This window comes from Staurois parvus, unplaced genomic scaffold (assembly GCF_062004578.1).
Source record: "Staurois parvus isolate SC_StPar_1 unplaced genomic scaffold, SC_StPar_1.0 ptg001094l, whole genome shotgun sequence".
Lineage (NCBI taxonomy): Eukaryota > Metazoa > Chordata > Amphibia > Anura > Ranidae > Staurois > Staurois parvus.
In genome coordinates, this window is record NW_028318890.1 from 23,949 (window position 1) to 49,726 (window position 25,778).

Sequence of the window (25,778 nt, forward strand, 5' to 3'; positions counted from 1 at the left end):
CCAAATGATTAAAAACAACAGACTGTCTTTGTAATAAATTGGTTTTATCTCAGCAGATTCTGGTAAACTTAGTTACATGTAAAATAAGTACCTGCTGAAAATGCACATTAAAGAACCACAAATCAGATTTCTCTTTATATAAAGGAGATGCCTGGCCCGATCTAAAAAAAAAAAATGTCTTTTTGTAAAAGTAGAGCAAAAATCCTGTGCTTACCCAGAATCCTTTCTGTTTTTTAGGAACAAGAAGAAGGAGGCAGACCTGCTGACAGCTCAGGCTCGCCTGAAGGATTTGGAGGCACTTCTGAACTCGAAGGATGCCGCACTTTCCACTGCGCTGGGCGAGAAACGCAACCTGGAAGCCGAGCTGCGGGACCTGAAAGGCCAGCTTGCCAAGGTTAGGAAATGGATAATGATCTGTTTGGGTAAGGGGGGTGCCTTGTCCTGAGCAAGTGTTTAGCAGCAGCCTCTGGACTTATTTCAGGGGTGGGTGTGGCACCCATTACGGCCCCCTCAGAAGGGGACCATTTTGATTTGAAGGGACTTGGCAAGATGCATCATTAAAGTGTTACAAAACCCAGGACCCTGCATTCAGTATATCCGCATTCACTATATCCGCTCTCCCCGGACCCTGCATTCACTATATCCGCTCTCCCGGGACCCCGCATTCACTATGTCTGCTCTCCCCGGACCCTGCATTCACTGTCTGCTCTCCCCGGACCCTGCATTCACTATGTCTGCTCTCCCTGGACCCTGCATTCACTATGTCTGCTCTCCCTGGACCCTGCATTCACTATATCCGCTCTCCCGGGACCCCGCATTCACTATGTCTGCTCTCCCCGGACCCTGCATTCACTATATCCGCTCTCCCGGGACCCCGCATTCACTATGTCTGCTCTCCCCGGACCCTGCATTCACTGTCTGCTCTCCCCGGACCCTGCATTCACTATGTCTGCTCTCCCCGGACCCTGCATTCACTATATCCGCTCTCCCCGGACCCTGCATTCACTATGTCTGCACTCCCCGGACCCTTCATTCACTATATCTGCTCTCCCCAGACCCCCCATTCACTATATCCGCTCTCCCCGATTCCTGCATTCACTATATCCCCTCTCCCAGGACCCTGCGTTCACTATATCCGCTCTCCCCGGACCCCGCATTTACTATATCCGCACACCTCGGACCCCGCATTCACTATATAAGCTCTCACGAACCCCGCATTCACTATATCCAGTCTCCCCGGACCCAACATTCACTGTATCCACTCTTCCCGGATCCTGCATTCACTATATTCACTCTCCACAGACCCTGCATTCACTATATCCGCTCTCCCTGGACCGCGCACTCACTATATCCACTTTCCCCGGATCCTGCATTCACTATATCCGCTCTCCCTGGACCCCGCATTCACTATATCCGCTCTCCCCAACCCTGCATTCATTATATCTGCTCTCCCCGGACCCCGCATTCACTATATCCGCTCTCCCCGGACCCCGCATTCACTATATCTGCTCTCCCCGGACCCCGCATTCACTATATCCACTCTCCCTGGACCGCGCACTCACTATATCCACTTTCCCCGGATCCTGCATTCACTATATCCGCTCTCCCCGGACTCTGCATTCACTATATCCGCTCTCCCTGGACCCCGCATTCACTATATCCGCTCTCCCCAACCCTGCATTCATTATATCTGCTCTCCCCGGACCCCGCATTCACTATATCCGCTCTCCCCGGACCCCGCATTCACTATATCCGCTCCCCCTGGACCCCGCAATCACTATATCCGGTCTCCCCAGACCCCTCATTCACTATATCCGCTCTCCCCGGACCCTGCATTCACTATATCCGCTCTCCCTGGACCCCGCATTCACTATATCCGCTCTCCCCGGACCCCGCATTCACTATATCCGCTCTCCCCGAACCCCGCATTCACTATATCTGCTCTCCCTGGACCCCGCATTCACTATATCCGCTCTCCCCGGACCCTGCATTCACTATATTCGCTCTCCCCAGACCCTGCATTCACTATATCCGCTCTCCCCAGACCCTGCATTCACTATATCCGCTCTCCCCAGACCCTGCATTCACTATATCCGCTCTCCCTGGACCCCGCACTCACTATATCCACTTTCTCCGGACCCCGCATTCACTATATCCGCTCTCCCTGGACCCCGCACTCACTATATCCACTTTCTCCGGACCCTGCATTCACTATATCCGCTCTCCCCGGACCCTGCATTCACTATATCCGCTCTCCCCGACCCCGCATTCACTATATCCACATCACAGGCATCATCAGATGGGGGTTTGATCAGCCACATCTGAAGGAACCCTGAGCAACCTCTGGAGGAACCCTTGTTGAGAATGGCTAGCTAGCCAGGTATGTTACCATCTCACCATGGGCAAAGGTTCCTCTTTACAGGGACAGGGAAAGTGCAGTACCCATGTGTCTCCCGAGAAGTTGAGCTTTACTTTGCAGGATTGCATCATTAACTACTTAAAAGACACAAACTATAAGTTCTGCCTCTCCACCTCCAGCCTCAGAAATAATACCATATGTAAAGTTGGCCTCGTATGTTACATTCTTTAGGCTCTGCAATGGGCAAAGGTTTCGCAGCATCTTTGACCTTTTTAAGGGACAGGGAAAGTGCCGCACCCATTACGGCCCCTCTGAAGTGGAGCATTACTTGAAGGGAACCTTTCAAGTAATGAGTTATCTTTGAGTTCTGCTTCTTACAACTCTTATCAGTTTTGGTTCTTAGTTAAGTTACAACAACCCTCTTTCATTTGTCAAAACATTCTCAAGCCAACGTTGTAGGGTTACACGGCCAGCTTTAGGCTGCTTTGGGCTTAACCCCTTCCAGACCGGACACTTTCACCCCCTTCCTGACCGGACACTTTCACCCCCTTCCTGACCGGACACTTTCCCCCCCTTCCAGTCCAGACACTTTCCCCCCCTTCCAGTCCGGACACTTCCCCCCCTTCCAGTCCGGACACTTTCCCCCCCTTCCAGTCCGGACACTTTTACCCCCTTCCAGTCCGGACACTTTCACCCCCTTCCAGTCCGGACACTTTCCCCCCCTTCCAGTCCGGACACTTTCACCCCCTTCCAGTCCGGACACTTTCCCCCCCTTCCAGTCCGGACACTTTCCCCCCCTTCCAGTCCGGACACTTCCCCCCCTTCCAGTCCGGACACTTTCCCCCCCTTCCAGTCCGGACACTTTTACCCCCTTCCAGTCCGGACACTTTCACCCCCTTCCAGTCCGGACACTTTCCCCCCCTTCCAGTCCGGACACTTTCACCCCCTTCCAGTCCGGACACTTTCCCCCCCTTCCAGTCCGGACACTTTCCCCCCCTTCCAGTCCGGACACTTTCCCCCCCTTCCAGTCCGGACACTTCCCCCCCTTCCAGTCCGGACACTTCCCCCCCTTCCAGTCCGGACACTTTCCCCCCCTTCCAGTCCGGACACTTTCCCCCCCTTCCAGTCCGGACACTTTCACCCCCTTCCAGTCCGGACACTTTCACCCCCTTCCAGTCCGGACACTTTCCCCCCCTTCCAGTCCGGACACTTTCCCCCCCTTCCAGTCCGGACACTTTCCCCCCCTTCCAGTCCGGACACTTTCCCCCCCTTCCAGTCCGGACACTTTTACCCCCTTCCAGTCCGGACACTTTCACCCCCTTCCAGTCCGGACACTTTCCCCCCCTTCCAGTCCGGACACTTTCCCCCCCTTCCAGTCCGGACACTTTCCCCCCCTTCCAGTCCGGACACTTTCCCCCCCTTCCAGTCCGGACACTTTCCCCCCCTTCCAGTCCGGACACTTTCCCCCCCCTTCCAGTCCGGACACTTTCCCCCCCTTCCAGTCCGGACACTTTCCCCCCCTTCCAGTCCGGACACTTCCCCCCCTTCCAGTCCGGACACTTCCCCCCCTTCCAGTCCGGACACTTTCCCCCCCTTCCAGTCCGGACACTTTCACCCCCTTCCAGTCCGGACACTTTCACCCCCTTCCAGTCCGGACACTTTCCCCCCCTTCCAGTCCAGACACTTTCCCCCCCTTCCAGTCCGGACACTTTCCCCCCCTTCCAGTCCGGACACTTTCCCCCCCTTCCAGTCCGGACACTTTTACCCCCTTCCAGTCCGGACACTTTTACCCCCTTCCAGTCCGGACACTTTCACCCCCTTCCAGTCCGGACACTTTCCCCCCCTTCCAGTCCGGACACTTTCCCCCCCTTCCAGTCCGGACACTTTCCCCCCCCTTCCAGTCCGGACACTTTCCCCCCCCTTCCAGTCCGGACACTTTCACCCCCTTCCAGTCCGGACACTTTCACCCCCTTCCTGACCAGGGCAATTTTCAGCTTTTAGCACTATCACACTTTGAATGACAATTGCGCGGTCATGCAACACTGTACCCAAATTAATTTTTTACCATTTTTTTGAGATAGATAAAGCTTTATTTTGGTGGTATTTATTCACCGCTGGGATTTGTATTTTTTTTTGCTATGTAAATGAAATGTCCAAAAATTTTGAAAAAAAGTGTTTTTTTATATAAAATTTTGCAAATAAATAATATTTCATCATAAATCTTAGCCAAAATTTATTCCGTTATCTTTTTAGTAAAAAAAAAAAAATCCAAATTAGTTTATAAGCAAAAATTATCATTTTAAAACATTTTTTTTTACATTTTTATTTTATTTTTTTATATTATTATTTTTAATTTATTTATTTATTTTTTTACATACTGTCACCCTAGCAGTGTGGGGTCACCATGGTGACACTGTACTACTTGTGGGGGGTGAAGATTTTTTTTTTTTTTTTACACTGATTGCTTTTACACCCATATAGGATGTAAAAGCAATCATTTCTCCTTCTCTCTGTCTGCATTCTTGCACTCATTGAGAAGAACTGAGTGAGCTGTGATTGGTCACAGCTTGTCACATGGTACAAGGCTTTTGTGAATAGCCTTGTACCATGTGACCTCTGTGATCATTCACAGATTTCACACGTAGTAAGCAATGATGTCACAAGTGACATCTTGCTTACTACTTTGCATGTGATCACTGATTGGCCAATCAGTGATCACATGATCGAGACCTCGTACAGAGGTCCCGTCCGACGATCGGTGTTTCACTGTGTCCGGAGGACACAGCGGGCACCGGATCGCGGTGCTGCGCGCTCCCAGGGAGCGCGCACAAGCAGGGTGCAGGGAGGCCGTTTATAGACGGCCACCCGACCCTGCAGTGCCACCGTCCGGCCGTTTATATACAACGGCTGGTCGGGAAGTGGTTTAAACACTTTCATGGCAGTTGTAGGCGGCTTTATGTAACGAGAAACATTTACACAAATTTGTGGTTTCCCGTAGCTGGAAGGAAGCCTCGTGGATGCAAAGAAACAGCTTCAGGATGAGATGCTTCGCCGCGTCGATGCGGAGAATCGGAACCAGACCCTGAGGGAGGAGCTGGAGTTCCAGAAGAACATCTACGGCGAGGTTGGTGAAGCACACATGGAAGCTCCGCATTACATAAAATAGCGATTGCGCTCTGATGAGGTCAATGTATCTTTCCGCAGGAGCTGCGGGAGTCCAAACGGCGGCACGAAACACGCCTGGTCGAGATTGACAGTGGGCGCCAGCGGGAGTTCGAGAGCAAGCTGGCCGATGCCCTCCTGGAGCTGCGCGCCCAGCACGAGGGACAGATCGGTTTATACAAGGAGGAGTTGGAGAAGACTTACAATGCCAAGGTAAAGCTAGATTCCGGCGAGGCTGTATCGGTTCGGGGCTCCGGCTTGCTTCTGTATAAATGACCACGTGTTATTTTTTTGGCTTTTAGCTGGAGAACGCCAAGCTGTCCGCAGAAAGGAACAGCACCATGGTGGGAGAGGCCCACGAGGAGCTCCAGCAGAGCCGAATCCGTATAGACAGCCTGAGCACCCAGCTGAGCCAGCTCCAGAAGCAGGTGAGAATGGATCAGATCAGGAGGTCGAGCGGCCACACGTTGGCACGGGCATTAAAATCTTTGGTACAGAATAGGCAGACAGGAGGTCCAACGTGCGTGGGAAGATATCTCCTCCCACCTTACCGCCTTCATGTTACATGTGGTTCCTAAAACCTTTCAATATTTTTCCATACAGGTTACTGAACACTCCTTTCAAGTAGCTAATTTTTGATGGTTACATAGTTTTGCACCTCCCACAATTTGACGTTTCCTCTTCTCTATATGCAGCTGGCAGCCAAGGAGGCCAAACTGCGTGATCTCGAGGATGCGCTGAGCCGTGAGAGAGACTCCAACCGCCGAGCGCTGGCGGAAAAAGACCGCGAGATGGCTGAGATGAGGGCCCGTATGCAGCAGCAACTGGACGAGTACCAGGAGCTGCTGGACATCAAGTTGGCATTGGACATGGAGATCCGCGCTTACCGCACCCTACTGGAGGGAGAGGAGGAGAGGTGAGTGAATGTTGCCCCCTGGTGGGTGGAGGTTAAGCAGAACACCGCCTATCTGACCTCGTAGGACAGGGAACTAACTTTTTTTAAAATAGTATTTGCTACGCATCTTATGCCTCTATGGGCTGTTGACCCGTCCAAGCAAAATTTTACAGTGGACATGAACACTATCAATTTAGGCCGCCCCTTGGGCCAGATCTAGCCTGTCAGATGTGGGGGTGCGGTAAAAAATGTCAGGAGGAAGAGGATGGGAGGTCAGCAGGGCAGTGAACAGGGGGGTCAGCATTTTGTAAGGCAGTATACAGAGGCTATTGGTTTGTAGGACAGTGTACAGGGGTCAGCAAGGCAGAGGACAGTGGGTCAGCAGGGAGGAATACAGGGGTCAGCAGGGCCGAGGATGGGAGGTCAGCAGGGCAGTGTACAGGGGGTCAGCAGGGCAGTGTACAGGGGGTCAGCAGGGCAGTGTACAGGGGGTCAGCAGGGCAGAGGATGGGAGGTCAGCAGGGCAGTGTACAGGGGGTCAGCAGGGCAGAGGATGGGAGGTCAGCATGGCAGTGTACAGGGGGCCAGCAGGGTAGAGGGATAGGGTCAGCAGTTTGTAAGACAGCGTACAGAGGCTATTAGTTTGTAGGACAGTATACAGGGCGTCAGCAAGGTGGAGGGCAGTGGGTCAGCAGGGAGGAGTTCAGGGGTCAGCAGGGTAGAGAATGGGAGGTCAGGGGGTCAGCAGGACAGAGAAAGGGCTCAGCAGTTTGTAAGGCAGTATACAGAGGCTATTAGTGTGTAGAACAGTATACAGGGCGTCAGCAAGGTGGAGGGCAGGGGTCAGCAGGGAGGAGTACAGGGGTCAGCAGGGTAGAGGATGGGAGGTCAGCGGGGCAGTGTACAGGGGGTCAGCAGGACAGAGAATGGGGGTCAGCAGTTTGTAAGGCAGTATACAGAGGCTATTAGTCTGTAGGACAGTATACAGGGTGTCAGCAGAGCAGAGGACAATAGGTCAGCAGGGAGGAGTGCAGGGGTCAGCAGGATAGAGAATGGGGGGTCAGCAGGTTAGAGGATGGGAGGTCAGCAGGGCAGTGTACAGGGGGTCAGCAGGGTAGAGGATAGGGTCAGCAGTTTCTAAGACAGCGTACAGAGGCTATTGGTTTGTAGGACAGTGTACTGGGTGTCTTCAGAGGGCAGTGGGTCAGCAGGGAGGAGTACAGGGGTCAGCAGGGAGGAGTACAGGGGTCAGCAGGGCAGAAGATGGGAGGTCAGCAGGGCAGAAGATGGGAGGTCAGCAGGGGAATGTACTGGAATTGGTAAGGGTGTACTGGCGGTCTGCAGAGTAGTGTACAAGGGTCAGCAGGGCAGTGTGCAGGGATGAGAGATGGCCAGCACAGCGTCAGGGGTGGTGGGGGTCTTTGGGGGGGTGCAACTGAAATCTGGAGGGCACAGCCCACCCAGGCACCCACCTAGATCCAGCTATGCCATGGGGTATGTATTAACCTATCCCTGGTATCCTGTCTGTTCCTTCTGCCTCGCTTGTTCTTCTTGTTGTGAGGGAACATCAGTAACAAATGACTTTGGACTTCTGGTTCTTTGCTTTGGCACTCTTAATAGACTTCTACGTGGATTCCAACATTTTAGAACCCTTGTTTGTGCTGAGAACGGCCTCATCTGATCCATTGTATGAATTCTGTTGATCTTCTTCAGCCATGAATCATTGATGAGTTGAATCCGGGTTTACAGGTTCTGGTAGGACCTCTAGTGGCTGACAGGAAGCTTCTCATGCACTGCCTACCCAGCACTAGAGGTACCACCAGAAACTGTCCATCAAGGCTGACTCTCCTGCAGTCAATCGGTTCAATCTGTTTTTGTCAATTGATGTTTCCTTCAGAAACTGGGACGAGGTACGCCGCAGGTGCCAGTGTCTTGTACTGCCTGCCTGGCATGAGCCGAAATGGCCTGGATAGATAATTATACGCGGAATCAACCGGTTTGATTCTCTCTCATGCAGACTCCGACTCTCGCCCAGCCCCAGCGGGCAGAAGAGGACGGCCAGGACAGGGCAATCCTCGGGGCAGGTCACCTCTTCCTCCAAGAAGCGTAAGATGGAGGGATCAGAGTCGCGGACTACCAGTTACACCCAGCACGCCAGGACCAGCGGGAAGGTGGCCGTGGAGGAGGTGGACCTGGAAGGCAAGTTTATCCGACTGAAGAACAAGTCCAATGAGGTGAGACTGGAGAAATGACATGGGGGGAGGGGGGGGGGGGGTGGTAGAGCTTCCTTGGCAGGTTAATTGCAGTATCCCAATTTGGTGAGATTTCCTTTCAACTTCCTGTTTAAGCATCAATCTCAGGATATGACTTGATGGGCAATCTTTTGCAAAATGCTTTGATGGGTAGGTGTCAGTCTGTTGGAGGGGCATTCTTAGGCAGGGTGGATTTGCATAGGTAACGCACACGTGATGCTGAGCCTCCATGATGGAAAGAACTGAAATCCAACGAATGAAAGGGACGGGGACCAGGAACAGTCAGGCAGGGGAGGAAAGGCCTAGAGCAGGGGTCTCCAAACTGAGGACCAAGGGCTGGATGTAGCTCTTTGCTACCCTTTATTCGGCCCTTGGGGCACTATTCCTCCCACTGAGACAAAGTTTGGGGTAGTACTTCTTCCCATGAAACCAATGGTGGTGTACTATTCTTCCCACGGTGGGGCACTATTCCTCCCACTGAGACAAAGATTGGGGTAGTAGTTCTTCTCATGAAACCAATGATGGTGTACTATTCTTCCCATGGTGGGCACTATTCCTCCCACTGAGACCAAGAATGGGGTAGTACTTCTTCCCATGAAACCAATGGTGGTGTACTATTCTTCCCACGGTGGGGCACTATTCCTCCCACTGAGACCAAGAATGGGGTAGTACTTCTTCCCATGGAACCAATGATGGTGTACTATTCTTCCCATGGTAGGGCACTATTCCTCCCACTGAGGCAAAGATTGGGGTAGTTTTTCTCATGGAACCAATGATGGTGTACTATTCTTCCTATGGTGGGGCACTATTCCTCCCACTGAGGCCAAGATTGGGGTAGTACATCTTCCAATAGACCCAATGATGGTGTACTATTCTTCCAATGGTGGGGCACTATTCCTCCCACTGAGGCCACAAATGGAGTAGTACTTATTCCCATGGAACCAATGATGGTGTACTATTCTTCCCATGGTGGGGCATTATTCCTCCCACTGAGACCAAGATTGGGGCAGTACTTCTTCCCATGGAACCAATGATGGTGTACTATTCTTCCCATAATGGGGCACTATTCCTCCCACTGAGGCCACAAATGGAGTAGTACTTCTTCCCATGGAACCAATGATGGTGTACTATTCTTCCTACGGTGGGGCACTATTCCTCCCACTGAAACCAACAATGGGGTAGTACTTCTTCTCATGGAACCAATGATGGTGTCCTATTCTTCCCATGGTGGGCACTATTCCTCCCACTGAGGCAAAGATTGGGGTAGTTCTTCTCATGGAACCAGTGATGGTGTACTATTCTTCCTACTGTGGGGCACTATTCCTCCCACTGAGACCAACAATGGGGTAGTACTTCTTCTCATGGAACCAATGATGGTGTACTATTCTTCCTACGGTGGGGCACTATTCCTCCCACTGAAACCAACAATGGGGTAGTACTTCTTCTCATGGAACCAATGATGGTGTCCTATTCTTCCCATGGTGGGGCACTATTCCTCCCACTGAAACCAACAATGGGGTAGTACTTCTTCCCATGAAACCAATGATGGTGTACTATTCTTCCCATGGTGGGGCACTACTCCTCCAACTGACCAACAACCCCCGAGGCCATGTTTATTCTCACTGATGCTGGGTTCAGCATATTGTCTATCCTCAGGGCCCAGTGAGGGCCCTAATCCGGCCCTCCTAAAGTTTGAAGGACAGTATAGTGGCCCTTTGAAAAGTTTGGAGACCCCTGGCCTAGAGAATGCTGGATGTACTCTTAGTATAGCTGGGAACATGTGACCACCTCCCTGTGATGCTGTTTGGATCCGGCAGCCAATCCCTAAGCCCGAGTACTCACCCGTGACCAAGGGGCATTCCAACAACGCTCCCCTCTGCTTCAAAACACCAGCCAACAGCTGCGGCGGCAGCAAGCAAGCGGTGGAAAGACTAAATTTCAGACTTCGAAGGTGGGAAGGTATAATTTTTGGTGGGATCTCTACATGGACATCACCACTTTGTCCTAAACGAATACGGTGACAACGTCTCTTTAAAGCCAAATCATAACATATGGCGTTGTCGGCAGGATCATTGTCAGTTCACAACTGTCCTTCTTGGCTGGGAACCTTCCAAATTCATCTGAAAGAGCAGAAAAAAAAACAAACACAAAAAAAAACGTGAATCTTGTTTTAGGGGACGGGGGATTTGTTTCGATTTTTCTGGTCTGCTTTTATGAAATATGAACTGTTGATAACCCGTCAATACGTCGTCCCGCAGGATCAGTCGCTGGGGAACTGGACCATCAAGCGCCAGATTGGAGACGATAAGCCGATTGTTTACCGCTTCCCCCCCAGAGTCATGCTGAAGGCCGGACAAACCCTGACTGTGAGTCCTAAGTAGTGGCTGTTGATATTGCTGGGCTTTGAGCGCCCCCTAGTGTTTAATGGTAGGAACTGCAAATTTCTGTTTTTTAATGGGCTCAACAAAACTGCTTCAGTAAAAAAATGTTTTGTAGTGTTTCTTTAACCACTTCCAATCCGAACACTTTCACCCCCTTCCAATCCGGACACTTTCACCCCTTCCAATCCGAACACTTTCACCCCCTTCCAATCCGGACACTTTCACCCCTTCCAATCCGAACACTTTCACCCCTTCCAATCCGGACACTTTCCCCCCCTTCCAGTACGGACACTTTCACCCCCCTTCCAGTCCGGACACTTTCACCCCTTCCAATCCGAACACTTTCACCCCTTCCAGTACAGACACTTTCCCCCCCTTCCAGTACGGACACTTTCCCCCCCTTCCAGTCCGGATACTTTCACCCCTTCCAATCCGAACACTTTCACCCCTTCCAGTCCGGACACTTTCACCCCCTTCCAGTCCGGACACTTTCACCCCCTTCCAGTCCGGACACTTTCACCCCCTTCCAGTCCGGACACTTTCACCCCCTTCCAGTCCGAACACTTTCACCCCCTTCCAGTCCGGACACTTTCACCTCCTTCCAGTCCGGACACTTTCACCCCCTTCCAATCCGAACACTTTCACCTCCTTCCAGTCCGGACACTTTCACCCCCTTCCAGTCCGGACACTTTCACCCCCTTCCAGTCCGGACACTTTCACCCCCTTCCAGTCCGGACACTTTCCCCCCTTCCAGTCCGGACACTTTCACCCCCTTCCAGTCCGGACACTTTCACCTCCTTCCAGTCCGGACACTTTCACCTCCTTCCAGTCCGGACACTTTCACCCCCTTCCAGTCCGGACACTTTCACCCCCTTCCAGTCCGGACACTTTCCCCCCTTCCAGTCCGGACACTTTCACCCCCTTCCAGTCCGGACACTTTCACCTCCTTCCAGTCCGGACACTTTCACCTCCTTCCAGTCCGGACGCTTTCACCTCCTTCCAGTCCGGACACTTTCACCCCCTTCCAGTCCGGACACTTTCACCCCCTTCCAGTCCGGACACTTTCCCCCCCTTCCAGTCCGGACACTTTCCCCCCCTTCCAATCCGGACGCTTCCCCCCCCTTCCAATCCGGACGCTTCCCCCCCCCCCCTTCCAGTCTGGACACTTTCACCCCCTTCCAGTCCGGACTTTCACCCCCTTCCAGTCCGGACACTTTCCCCCCCTTCCAGTCCGGACTTTCCCCCCCTTCCAGTCCGGACACTTTCCCCCCCTTCCAGTTCGGAACGCTTCCCCCCCTTCCAGTCCGGAACGCTTCCCCCCCTTCCAGTCCGGAACGCTTGCCCCCCTTCCAGTCCGAAACGCTTGCCCCCCTTCCAGTCCGGAACAATTCCCCCCCCTTCCAGTCCGGAACAATTCCCCCCCCCCTTCCAGTCCAGAACAATTTCCCCCCCCCCTTCCAGTCCGGAACAATTCCCCCCTTTCCAGTCCAGAACAATTCCCCCCCTTCCAGTCCGGACACTTTCACCCCCTTCCAGTCAAGATGCTTTCACCCCCTTTCAGTCCACCATTGCGCGGTCATGCAACACTGCACCCATATGAATTTTTTAGCATTTTTTTGAGACAGATAAAGCCTTATTTTGGTGGTATTTATTAACCGCTGGGATTATTATTTTTTTGCTATATAAATGAAAAAGTCCAAAATTTTTGAAAAAAAAAGTGTTTTTCTTATACAGTTTTGCAAATAAATAATCTTTCTTCATAAATCTTGGTCAAAATGTATTCAGCTATCTTTTTATTAAAAAAAAAAAAAAGAAAAATAACCCAAATTAGTAACCAAAAATTAAAATTTTTCAAAAATTTTTTTAACATTTTTATTTTTTTTTATTTTATTTGTTTTTTTTTAACATACTGTCACCCTAGCAGTACTGTGTCACCATGGTGACACTGTACTACTTGTGGGGGGTGATGAAGATTTTTTTTTGTTATACAGTGATTGCTTTTACACCAATAAAGGCTGTAAAAACAGTTATTTCTCCTTCTCTCTGCATTCCTGCAGCCATTGAGAAATGCTGTGTGAGCTGTGATTGGTCGCAGCTTGTCATATGGTACAAGGGTGTTGTGAATGGCCCTGTACCATGTGACCTCTGTGATCATTCACAGATTTCACATGTAGTAAGCAATGATGTCAGGAAATGACACCTTGCTTACTACTCTTCATGTGATCACTGACTGGCCAATGAGTGATCACATGATCGGGACCTCGTACAGAGGGGTCCTGTACAGCGATCGCGGTGCCACACGCTGCCAGGGAGCGCATGCAGGCAGGGATGTGGGAGGACGTTTATAAACGTCCTCCCACATCCCTCCTCAACTGCCCTCCTCAAAATCACCAACGATCTACTAACCGCCAAAGCCAAAGGCGACTACTCTGTCCTCCTCCTCCTAGACCTCTCCGCGGCCTTTGACACAGTTGACCACCCCCTCCTCCTTAATAAACTACTCTCCCTTGGCATCAGAGACTCCGCTCTCTCCTGGTTCTCGTCCTATCTATCCCAACGCTCCTTCAGCGTTTCCTACAACGGTGCCACCTCCTCTTCCCTCCCCCTCTCTGTTGGGGTCCCCCAGGGCTCCGTCCTCGGACCCCTTCTCTTCTCCATCTACACCTCCTCCCTCGGCCAACTCATACACTCCCACGGCTTCAACTACCACCTCTATGCTGATGACACTCAAATCTACCTCTCCACCCCCCACCTCACCCCCATATTCTCCGGCCCGCATCACTCACCTCCTAAACGACATCTCTGACTGGATGTCGCTCCATTTCCTGAAGCTCAACCTCTCCAAAACCGAGCTTCTCGTCTTTCCCCCAGCCCGCACCCCCCCACCATCCTTTCCATCACTACCAACAACACCACCATCAATCCCGCCCAGCAAGCCAAAGTCCTTGGTGTCATCCTGGACTCAAACCTTTCCTTTCAACCTCATATCAAATCTCTCACAAACACATGCAGGCTCCGCCTCCGGAACATCGCCAAAATACGCTCCTTCCTTACCCCAGACACCACTAAACTACTCGTACACTCCCTGATTATCTCACGCCTGGACTACTGCAACTCCCTCCTCACCGGCCTACCCCAGTGCAGGCTCTCCCCGCTTCAGACCATCCTGAACTCAGCTGCCAGACTCATCCACCTCACCAGCCGCTCCACCTCTGCCACCCCCCTCTGCCTCTCCCTCCACTGGCTCCACCCCCCTCTGCCTCTCCCTCCACTGGCTCCACCCCCCTCTGCCTATCCCTCCACTGGCTCCCCATTGCCCAACGCATCAAATTTAAATTGCTCACCCTGACCTATAAGGCCATTCACAACACTGCCCCTGACTACCTCACCGACCTAATTCCCAGGTACCACCCTACCCGTACCCTTCGCTCTTCACAGGACCTCCTTCTATCTTGCTCCCTGGTCTCCTCCTCCCACGCACAACTGCAAGACTTCTCCAGGTCCTCCCCCATCCTCTGGAACTCACTACCCCAATCCATCAGACTGTCACCTTCCCTCCTCACCTTCAGGCGCTCCCTGAAAACCCACCTCTTCAGGGAAGCCTACCCCACCCTCACCTAACAGCCGCTGCCCTTCCCTCCTCCTACCACTCCATCCCCCACAGCCGTTTCCTCCTGTGCCTCTACCCCCTCCCTCCTAGATTGTAAGCTCGAAAGAGTAGGGCCCTCTAACCCCTCGTGTACTGTTTGATGCTACTGTTCTGTTTCATGTATTGTCCCCCCCTCTATTGTACAGCGCTGAGCAAACCCTTTGGCGCTATATAAACTCGATAAATAAATAAATAAATAAATGGCCGCCCGCTCCTGCTCTGTTCCCGTCTGGCCGTTTATGTACATGGGCCGGACGGGAAGTGATTAATGTACAATTTATGTTTTTTGGGAATTTTTTATATCGAATTTTATTCGTTTTCTCCACTGATACTTATCACTGATGTCCCCATCCCTCCGCAGGTCTGGGCTGCTGGGGCCGGAGTGGCGCACAACCCCCCCAGCGAATTTGTCAATAAGTCCGCTAATTCCTGGGGCACCGGAGACAGCATCCGCACTGCTCTGCTTACATCCAGCAATGAGGTGAGTGCAGGGGACCTTACATGGGGTGCTCACAATGTGAAGTGATGTGACACCCAGGGGGCACCCGAAATGTGGAGCTGCGGGGGCTGTGATTATATATTATACACAATGGGAATAAGAGGACTGAATGATAATATAAAATGACAGTAGTGATACTCATAGGGGGGCACAATGGGGGTGGTATCAGGTGGTGATACTCATAGGGAGCACAGTGGGGGTGGTATCAGGTGGTGATACTCATAGGGGGGCACAGTGGGGGTAGTATCAGGTAGTGATACTCATAGGGGGGCACAGTGGGGGTGGTATCAGGTAGTGATACTCATAGGGAGCACAGTGGGGGTGGTATCAGGTAGTGATACTCATAGGGGGGCACAGTGGGGGTAGTATCAGGTAGTGATACTCATAGGGGGGCACAGTGGGGGTGGTATCAGGTAGTGATACTCATAGGGGGGCACAGTGGGGGTGGTATCAGGTAGTGATACTCATAGGGGGGCACAGTGGGGGTAGTATCAGGTGGTGATACTCATAGGGGAGCACAGTGGGGGTAGTATCAGGTGGTGATACTCATAGGGAGCACAGTGGGGGTGGTATCAGGTAGTGATACTCATAGGGGAGCACAGTGGGGGTAGTATCAGGTGGTGATACTCATAGGGGGGCACAGTGGGGGTAGTATCAGGTAGTGATACTCATAGGGAGCACAGTGGGGGTGGTATCAGGTGGTGATACTCATAGGGGGGCACAGTGGGGGTAGTATCAGGTAGTGATACTCATAGGGGGGCACAGTGGGGGTGGTATCAGGTAGTGATACTCATAGGGGGGCACAGTGGGGGTGGTATCAGGTAGTGATACTCATAGGGGGGCACAGTGGGGGTGGTATCAGGTAGTGATACTCATAGGGGGGCACAGTGGGGGTGGTATCAGGTAGTGATACTCATAGGGGGGCACAGTGGGGGTGGTATCAGGTAGTGCTCAGGGGCGGACTGACCATTTGGAGACTCGGGCACTGCCTGAGGGCCCGGGGTCAGTAGGGGGCCCCATGAGATGTCCCTGGTACCTTTTTCATAGGCTTTTTTGAGTTTGAGCAAGGACACAGGGGCCCCACGATCCCCTATTGCCCGGGGGCCCCATGAGTTGTCAGTCCGCCCCTGGTAGTGATACTCATAGGGAGCACCGGGGGTGGTATCGGGTAGTGATACTCATAGGGGGGCACAGTGGGGGTGGTATCGGGTAGTGATACTCATAGGGGGGCACAGTGGGGGTAGTATCAGGTAGTGATACTCATAGGGGGGCACAGTGGGGGTGGTATCAGGTGGTGGTACTCATAGGGGGGCACAGTGGGGGTGGTATCAGGTAGTGATACTCATAGGGAGCACAGTGGGGGTGGTATCAGGTGGTGATACTCATAGGGGGGCACAGTGGGGGTGGTATCAGGTAGTGATACTCATAGGGAGCACAGTGGGGGTGGTATCAGGTAGTGATACTCATAGGGGGGCACAGTGGGGGTAGTATCAGGTAGTGATACTCATAGGGGGGCACAGTGGGGGTGGTATCAGGTAGTGATACTCATAGGGGGGCACAGTGGGGGTGGTATCAGGTAGTGATACTCATAGGGGGGCACAGTGGGGGTGGTATCAGGTAGTGATACTCATAGGGAGCACAGTGGGGGTGGTATCAGGTAGTGATACTCATAGGGGGGCACAATGGGGGTAGTATCAGGTGGTGATACTCATAGGGGGGCACAATGGGGGTAGTATCAGGTAGTGATACTCATAGGGGGGCACAGTGGGGGTGGTATCAGGTAGTGATACTCATAGGGGGGCACAGTGGGGGTGGTATCAGGTAGTCCAGTGGGGGTGGTATCAGGTAGTGATACTCATAGGGGGGCACAATGGGGGTAGTATCAGGTGGTGATACTCATAGGGGGGCACAATGGGGGTAGTATCAGGTAGTGATACTCATAGGGGGGCACAGTGGGGGTGGTATCAGGTAGTGATACTCATAGGGGGGCACAGTGGGGGTGGTATCAGGTAGTGATACTCATAGGGGGGCACAGTGGGGGTGGTATCAGGTAGTGATACTCATAGGGGGGCACAGTGGGGGTGGTATCAGGTAGTGATACTCATAGGGGGGCACAGTGGGGGTAGTATCAGGTAGTGCTCAGGGGCGGACTGACCATTTGGAGACTCGGGCACTGCCTGAGGGCCCGGGGTCAGTAGGGGGCCCCATGAGATGTCCCTGGTACCTTTTTCATAGGCTTTTTTGAGTTTGAGCAAGGACACAGGGGCCCCACGATCCCCTATTGCCCGGGGGCCCCATGAGTTGTCAGTCCGCCCCTGGTAGTGATACTCATAGGGAGCACCGGGGGGTGGTATCGGGTAGTGATACTCATAGGGGGGCACAGTGGGGGTAGTATCAGGTAGTGATACTCATAGGGGGGCACAGTGGGGGTGGTATCAGGTGGTGATACTCATAGGGGGGCACAGTGGGGGTAGTATCAGGTGGTGATACTCATAGGGGGGCACAGTGGGGGTAGTATCAGGTAGTGATACTCATAGGGGGGCACAGTGGGGGTGGTATCAGGTGGTGATACTCATAGGGGGGCACAGTGGGGGTGGTATCAGGTAGTGATACTCATAGGGGGGCACAGTGGGGGTAGTATCAGGTGGTGATACTCATAGGGGGGCACAGTGGGGGTGGTATCAGGTGGTGGTACTCATAGGGGGGCACAGTGGGGGTGGTATCAGGTAGTGATACTCATAGGGGGGCACAGTGGGGGTGGTATCAGGTAGTGATACTCATAGGGGGGCACAGTGGGGGTGGTATCGGGTAGTGATACTCATAGGGGGCACAGTGGGGGTGGTATCAGGTAGTGATACTCATAGGGGGCACAGTGGGGGTAGTATCAGGTAGTGCTCAGGGGCGGACTGACCATTTGGAAACTCGGGCACTGCCTGAGGGCCCGGGGTCAGTAGGGGGTCCCATGAGATGTCCCTGGTACCTTTTTCTAGGCTTTTTTGAGTTTGAGCAAGGGCACAGGGGCCCCATGATCCCCTATTGCCCGGGGGCCCTATGAGTTGTCAGTCCGCCCCTGGTAGTGATACTCATAGGGGGGCACAGTGGGGGTGGTATCAGGTGGTGATACTCATAGGGGGGCACAGTGGGGGTAGTATCAGGTAGTGATACTCATAGGGGGGCACAGTGGGGGTGGTATCAGGTAGTGATACTCATAGGGGGGCACAGTGGGGGTGGTATCAGGTAGTGATACTCATAGGGGGGCACAGTGGGGGTGGTATCAGGTAGTGGTACTCATAGGGGGGCACAGTGGGGGTGGTATCAGGTAGTGATACTCATAGGGACAGAAGCAGTTGGGGGAAGATGTTGGGGTAGGACTGGGGTGAGGGGAGTAGTAGTCGGAGAGGATGGAGAGGGGAGTAGTAGTCGGAGAGGAAGGAGAGGGGAGTGGTAGTCGGAGAGGATGGAGGGGGGAGTAGTAGTCGGAGAGGATGGAGGGGGGAGTGGTAGTCGGAGAGGATGGAGGGGGGAGTGGTAGTCGGAGAGGATGGAGGGGGGAGTGGTAGTCGGAGAGGATGGAGGGGGGAGTAGTCGGAGAGGATGGAGGGGGGAGTAGTAGTCGGAGAGGATGGAGGGGGGAGTAGTAGTCGGAGAGGATGGAGGGGGGAGTAGTAGTCGGAGAGGATGGAGGGGGGAGTGGTAGTCGGAGAGGATGGAGGGGGGAGTAGTAGTCGGAGAGGAAGGAGAGGGGAGTGGTAGTCGGAGAGGATGGAGGGGGGAGTAGTCGGAGAGGATGGAGGGGGGAGTGGTAGTCGGAGAGGATGGAGGGGGGAGTGGTAGTCGGAGAGGATGGAGGGGGGAGTAGTCGGAGAGGATGGAGGGGGGAGTAGTAGTCGGAGAGGATGGAGGGGGGAGTAGTAGTCGGAGAGGATGGAGGGGGGAGTAGTAGTCGGAGAGGATGGAGGGGGGAGTAGTAGTTAGTGGTTTTCGTGTCATTGGAGTAGCAGCTCTAATTAATCTATAGAAAGAGAAATAGCTGGAAGACGATAAAGGGGGGGCAGAATGTGGTGCTGGGGGGGGGTACTTTCAGGGAAAGCGTGGGGGTGGAGTAAGGGAATGGATGGGGGTGGAGTAAGGGAATGGATGGGGGTGGAGTAAAGGACAGGATGGGGGTGGAGTAAAGGACAGCTTCAGGGAAGGGGGAGGGATTGGAATGTGATTGGAGAGTAGGATGGGAGTGGGCGTAGACAAAACTGGTAGAAGTGGCAGTTAGTCAGGTGACAGGATGAGGGGTGGAGCGAGGATGATATTGGGGGGTGTCATAGAAGACTGAGGTGGGGGCCAATAATTGGAAGCAGTAGGCGCAGGACGGGGGGGGTGTATTTTCATTGGCTGGGGTAGGTGGTGACATCATTGAGGTGATCTGCGGCTCCTCTGGGGACGTCCCACCCATTTACTCTCCCCCTCCCCCCACAGGAAGTTGCGATGCGTAAGCTGGTGCGGGCCCTGGTGAACGATGAGGATGATGAAGATGATGAAGAAGAGGATGAGCACCACCATCACCACCATCATCATGTAAGTCTGCTCAGGTTCCCCATCTCGGGGTGCAGTGGACATGGATGGGGGAGGGGTTCTGTAGTCCTCAGAAGGGTGGGCCGTCCAGGGCCGAGGTTTGGGGGCATGGGCCCCCCGATTCCAGGTCTGCACAGACCACCTCTTAGGGTTCACATACTTTTTCTCCATCCCCCACCAGGACGGTCACAACTCCACCGGAGACCCCAGCGAGTACAACCTTCGCTCCCGCAACATCACCTGCACCACGTGTGGCCAGCCGGCCGACAAGGGTCTCAATACCTCCGCCGGGGGCGGGGCCTCCTCTTCATCCAGCTCCTACACTACCGTCACCCGCACCTTCCGCAGCACGGGCGGGGCCAGCGGGAGCAGCGGCCTGGGAGAGAGTCTGACACCCCGCTCCTACATCCTGGGGACCAACCAGCGTGCTCAGGTGAGGGACACACCACCCCACCAATCCAAGATCACAGACCATCGCTGTGGGAGGGGCAGAGACACAATATACTGCAGGGAAATATCATTGTGGGAGGGGCAGAGACACAAACCACTGGGGGGGAATCTCATTGTGGGAGGGGCAGAGGCACAATATACTGCTGGAAATCTCATTGTGGGCGGGGCAGAGACACAATATAGTGGGGGGAGGGAATCTCATTGTGGGAGGGGCAGAGACACAAACCACTGGGGGGAATCTCATTATGGGTGGAGCAGACACAATACATTGGGGGGGAGGGAATCTCCTCATTGTGGGAGGGGCAGAGACACAAACTAGGGGGGGAAATCTCATTGTGGGAGGGGCAGAGACACAAACCACTGGGGGGGGGAATCTCATTGTGGGAGGGGCAGAGGCACAATGTACTGCTGGAAATCTCATTGTGGGCGGGGCAGAGACACAATATAGTGGGGGGAGGGAATCTCATTGTGGGAGGGGCAGACACAATAAACTGCAGGGAAATCTCATTGTGGGAGGGGCAGACACAATACATTGGGGGGGAGGGAATCTCCTCATTGTGGGAGGGGCAGAGACACAAACTAGGGGGGGGGATCTCATTGTGGGCGGGGCTGAGACACAATATACTGGGGGGAGGGAATCTCCTCATTGTGGGAGGGGCAGAGACACAAACTACTGGGGGGAAATCTCATTGTGGGAGGGGCAGAGACACAAACTACTGGGGGGAAAATCTCATTGTGGGAGGGGCAGACACACAAACTACTGGGGGGGAATCTCCCCATTGTGGGCGGGGCAGAGATACAAACTACTGGGTGGAATCTCCCCATTGTGGGCGGGGCAGAGACACAAACTACTGGGGGGGAATCTCCCCATTGTGGGCGGGGCAGAGATACAAACTACTTAAAGGAAATCACCCCATTGTGGGCGGGGCAGAGACACAAACTACTGGGTGGAATCTCCCCATTGTGGGCGGGGCAGAGACACAAACTACTGGGTGGAATCTCCCCATTGTGGGCGGGGCAGACCCAGCTGTGTCTCTCTGTAGTTCCCAGTCCTGCGGTTTATCTGATGATATCTTTCTCTCCTTCTCCCTCGTAGGTCCCCCCCCAGAGCTGTGCCGTCATGTAACCTCATCCCGCGACAACGACAACTATTAAAGCTAATCCCACGGGATATATTTTGTTGTTTTTTTTTACTTTTTCTACATCCGAATATTTTATAGAAGGAAAAAAAATGCTTTTTTTTGTTGTTGTTATTTGAAAGCAGCTTATATGTCTGAATGAAACCAAAGGTTCAAAAAATGATGTATATCAGGTAGGCCTCGCCCCTTGGCGTCGGCGGGCGCCCTGGCAAAGCTCCTCCAGTTGGTCTCCCCCCACTGCGAGGTTGTCACCCACATGGAAGAAAAATATATTTGGAATATATTTTAAAAATATTCTTCCCAAATATATTGCCGTATTTTTGAATTACTACAATTGTGGCCACATTCAATATATTTCAAAATATATTTCAATAACTATATATATATATATATAAAATCCCATATATATATATTGCATGTTGAAATGCGTTTTTATTACAAAACATATGAAAAATATTTTTAAAAATACATTTCAAGTATATTGTAGGTCTTTAAGAATACAAATCTACATTTTTTAAATGCATTTACAAATATATGTTAAAATGACTTTTACATGTTAAAAAAAAAATCTGAAGAATATGTTAAAAAAAAAATTAAAAAATTATTTATATATATATATATATATATATATATATATATATATATATAAAAGACACATACATACTGCATGTTGAAATGCATTTTTTATATATTACAAAATATATGAAAAGTATTTTTTAAAATATATATTTTTTAAATATATTCTTCAGATTTTTTTTACCATATAAAAAAAAAGTCATTTTAACATATAATTTTACATATATTTGTAAATGCATTCCAAAAATGTAGATTTGTATTTTTATATATATATTTTGCATGTTGAAATGTGTTTTTATTACAAAACATATGAAAAATATTTTCAAAAATACATTTTAAATATACTGTAGGTCTTTAAAAATACAAATCTACATTTTTGGAATGCATTTACAAATATATGTAAAAATATGTTAGAATGACTTTTATATATTGAAAAAAAAATCTGAAGAATATATATTAAAAAAAAAAATAAATATATATATATATATATATATATATAAACACACACATACATACTGCATGTTGAAATGCATTTTTTATATATTACAAAATATATGAAAAATATTTTTTAAAATATATATTTTTTAAATATATTCTTCAGATTTTTTTTACCATATAAAAAAAAGTCATTTTAACATATAATTTTACATATATTTGTAAATGCATTCCAAAAATGTAGATTTGTATTTTTAAAGACCTACAGTATATTTGAAATGTATTTTTAAAACTATTCTTCATATATTTTGTAATAAAAAGGCATTTCAACATACAGTATGTACACATACATAATATATATATATATAATTTTTTTTTTAAATAAAAAAATATACATATTTGTTGAAATATATTGAATATGGCCAAAATTGTAGTATTTCAAAAACATGGCAATATATTTCGGAAGAGTATTTTTAAAATGTGTCAATAAAATAAAATGCATTTCTATTAAGATAAATATATATACAAAAATAAATATACAAAATAAAAAAAATACATTGTACAATTATTTTTGTATTTTTCTATTCTTATACTACATGTATCTTATTATATTTTGTTGTTTTATATATATATATATATATATATATATATATAAATATATATAAAATATTTAAATATATTGAATATGGCCAAAATTGTAGTATATGGTAATATATTTGGGAAAAATATTTTTCAAATATATTTTTCAAATATATTTTTCTTCCATATGGGTTACAATAGTGATTTGAGCGTTTTGCCTTTTTCATTTAAACATGCGCTAGACGGTGAGCATGCCAAGCCAAATAATTGCATTCGGGTCTGGCGCGGCGCGTCAAAAAAAAAAAACGGTGACTGGCACCGCGAAAAGGTCGCCGTCAATAATCTAGCCAAAGCTAAACCTCTTTAGGGAGGTCCATGTTTACAACCCCCCCGGAAGACACTACTCCGTGTTACTTGAAAAATAATCGCTTCATCAAAAGGGAGCTCAGTGCCTAAAGCCACCGCGGGCGCGAACCTGTTGTGGCGCGATAAATTTTTTTTTTTTCTGAATCGCATATCTCAATGCAAAATAATAAAACTGAGATAATTGCACTCTACCAAAAAAAAAAAAAATTGGTACAAATGATTTTTTTGGGGATAAAGTTGTTGTGATATTGGGGAGGGGCAAAAGTCACATGACCTAACTTGCTCCGTATGTATATTGCTAACACTCGGTTGTCAAAGCCAAAGCCTGAACTTCCTGTTCAAGGGGGGGGGGGGGGCGCCACTGCCTTTGGATTCATTGGCTCGTATGATTAATCGGAGGGTCGCGTTTTGTAGCCCTCGCCGCCATGTTGCTTGCACTTAAATGCTGGCCAGTAAGATATATTACCGCTTGAAATTTATAACCGTCGCCTAGATAAATCTTTTCCTCCATGTATATCCATCTCTATATATATATCGTATCTTCTACAGCTCAGAGCAAAGGTTCTGCAATTTTTTTTTTTAAAAATTGCAACTTTTTTTCACATATTGGAATAATTTTGAAAAAAAAATGAAAATATTCATAAAATTCCAGGCTTAAGGGAGTAAAAAAAAAAAAAAAAAGTGTGTGTATGTGTGTATATATATATGTGTAAAAATTAGACTAGGCTTGAGAAAAATCAAGTTTTTTTTTTTTTTAATTTCCCTAAAAAAAAAAAATATATATATATATATATATATATATATATATATATATATATAAAAAAGAAATTTAAAAAACTTGATTTTTCTCATACCTAGTCCCATTTTTACATATATATATATACATACATTTGTGTGTGAGTGTAAAATTCGGACTAGGTATTAGAAATATCAAGTTTTTTAATTTCCTTAATATATATATATATATATATATATATATATATATATATATATATATTTTTTTTTTTTTTTTTTTTTTTTTTTTTAGGGAAATTTAAAAAAAAAAAAACTTGATTTTTCTCATGCCTAGTCTCATTTTTGTGTATATATATATATAATGTGTGTGAGTGTAAAATTGGGACTAGGATTGAGAATAATCAAGTTTTTTTTTTTTTAATTTCCCTATAATTTCATAGAAAATTGGAAGAGTTTGGTGAAATTTGGAAGGCGGTAATAAGGTGGTTTTGGGGGTTTGGAGATAAACAGAAAATAGTAATAAAATGTCTGTTTTAAAGGGATGCAAAAAGAAAAATTTTAAAAATTGGCCTAGGGATGAGCAAGAAGGAAAGGTTCAATTTCTCTAAAATTTAAGAAATAATTGGAAGATTTTGGTGAAATTTGGCGATAATAAGGTGGTTTTGGGGGGGTTACAAGAACTCCTTTCACCTGTTCTGGTGCTTAAAAAAAAATAGGAAAAACACAAATACCAAGAAAAAAAACTACAATAAATACACCTTACAAAAAAAGCCCTCTAAATAAAAACAAAATCTGATTTCTTTTTGTTGTAAGTTTTATAGATACAATTCAGGAAATTACTTTTTTTTCTTGGAGATATTTTGGAGAGTAACAGAAAATAGTAATAAAATGTGTGTTTTTAAGGCGATGCAAAAAAAAAAAAAAACAATTTTTAGGGTGCAAAAATATTTGGATTGAATATTTGGAAGACCATATGTAGGCAAAATTCATATTTTTTTTAATCCCTAAAATGCCCAAATATTCCCTTTCACATTGACTACAATATGCCTCAAAAATGCAATGCTAAATTTTTGCAAAAATCATATTTTTGTTATGCACCCTCAACATTGCATTCTGCATTGATTCCACTACACCGCCAAAAAAATGCACCATCTAAAGAAAAAAAAAGTCTTTTTTTTTTTTTTTTTTTTTTTTTTTGCAATCCTTAAAAATGGCTAAATATTGCTCTCAAATACACCCAAACAAAATCCTTGAGCCGCATTTTTAAAAACCATCTTAACATAATTTTTTTTTTTTTAAATATAATAAAATATATATTTAGTTGCATGCTTACAAATGCCTAAATATTACCTTCCGCAACTAAAATAAATCATCTAAATAAAAAAAAAAGTAGATTATTTTTTTCCCTAAGCAGCCTAATGAGCTGCACCCTCAAAAGCACCTTAATATTGCCTTCCACATTGACTTCAATACAATTTGCCGAAATGGCAGAACTTTTTTTGAAAAAAAAATTTTGCAATTTTTGCAATTTTGCTATTTTTTTTGAAATTTTGAGAAAAAAAGAAAAATTCTAAATTTCCCTCATCGCTGGTCCTATTTTTAATTTTTTTTTTCTTTTATTGAGAATCTGAAAAAAATTAATATTTTTTCGTAAAAATGGATAATTTTTCAACAAAATCCATTTCACCGAAGCCATTTTTTCTCGTCTCTTGTTAGGACGAACCAAAGTGCACTT

At 48.7% G+C, this 25,778-nt stretch overlaps 1 protein-coding gene across 1 annotated transcript; it reads left to right on the forward strand.

Annotated features, from left to right (window-relative positions):
• The first annotated feature begins 241 nt into the window (after nucleotides 1-241).
• On the forward strand, nucleotides 242-21,384 carry LOC149440318 (lamin-A-like). The gene is made up of 11 exons (XM_089658782.1): nucleotides 242-394; nucleotides 5,358-5,483; nucleotides 5,564-5,734; nucleotides 5,824-5,949; nucleotides 6,217-6,437; nucleotides 8,434-8,650; nucleotides 10,927-11,034; nucleotides 15,060-15,179; nucleotides 19,668-19,766; nucleotides 19,945-20,196; nucleotides 21,310-21,384. The coding sequence occupies exons 2-11, from the start codon at nucleotides 5,403-5,405 to the stop codon at nucleotides 21,337-21,339; spliced, it is 1,425 nt and encodes a 474-aa protein (XP_089514908.1). The 5' UTR covers nucleotides 242-394; nucleotides 5,358-5,402; the 3' UTR covers nucleotides 21,340-21,384.
• Nucleotides 21,385-25,778: the final 4,394 nt, after the last annotated feature.

Bases quoted from the DNA above. Each gene is read 5' to 3' on its own strand.
- LOC149440318 (XM_089658782.1), top strand. From the start codon at position 5,403: ATGCTTCGCCGCGTCGATGCGGAGAATCGGAACCAGACCCTGAGGGAG. The intron at 5,950-6,216 runs GTGAGAATGGAT...CTCTATATGCAG, and splicing joins TGAGCCAGCTCCAGAAGCAG to CTGGCAGCCAAGGAGGCCAA. The intron at 15,180-19,667 runs GTGAGTGCAGGG...CTCCCCCCACAG, and splicing joins TGCTTACATCCAGCAATGAG to GAAGTTGCGATGCGTAAGCT.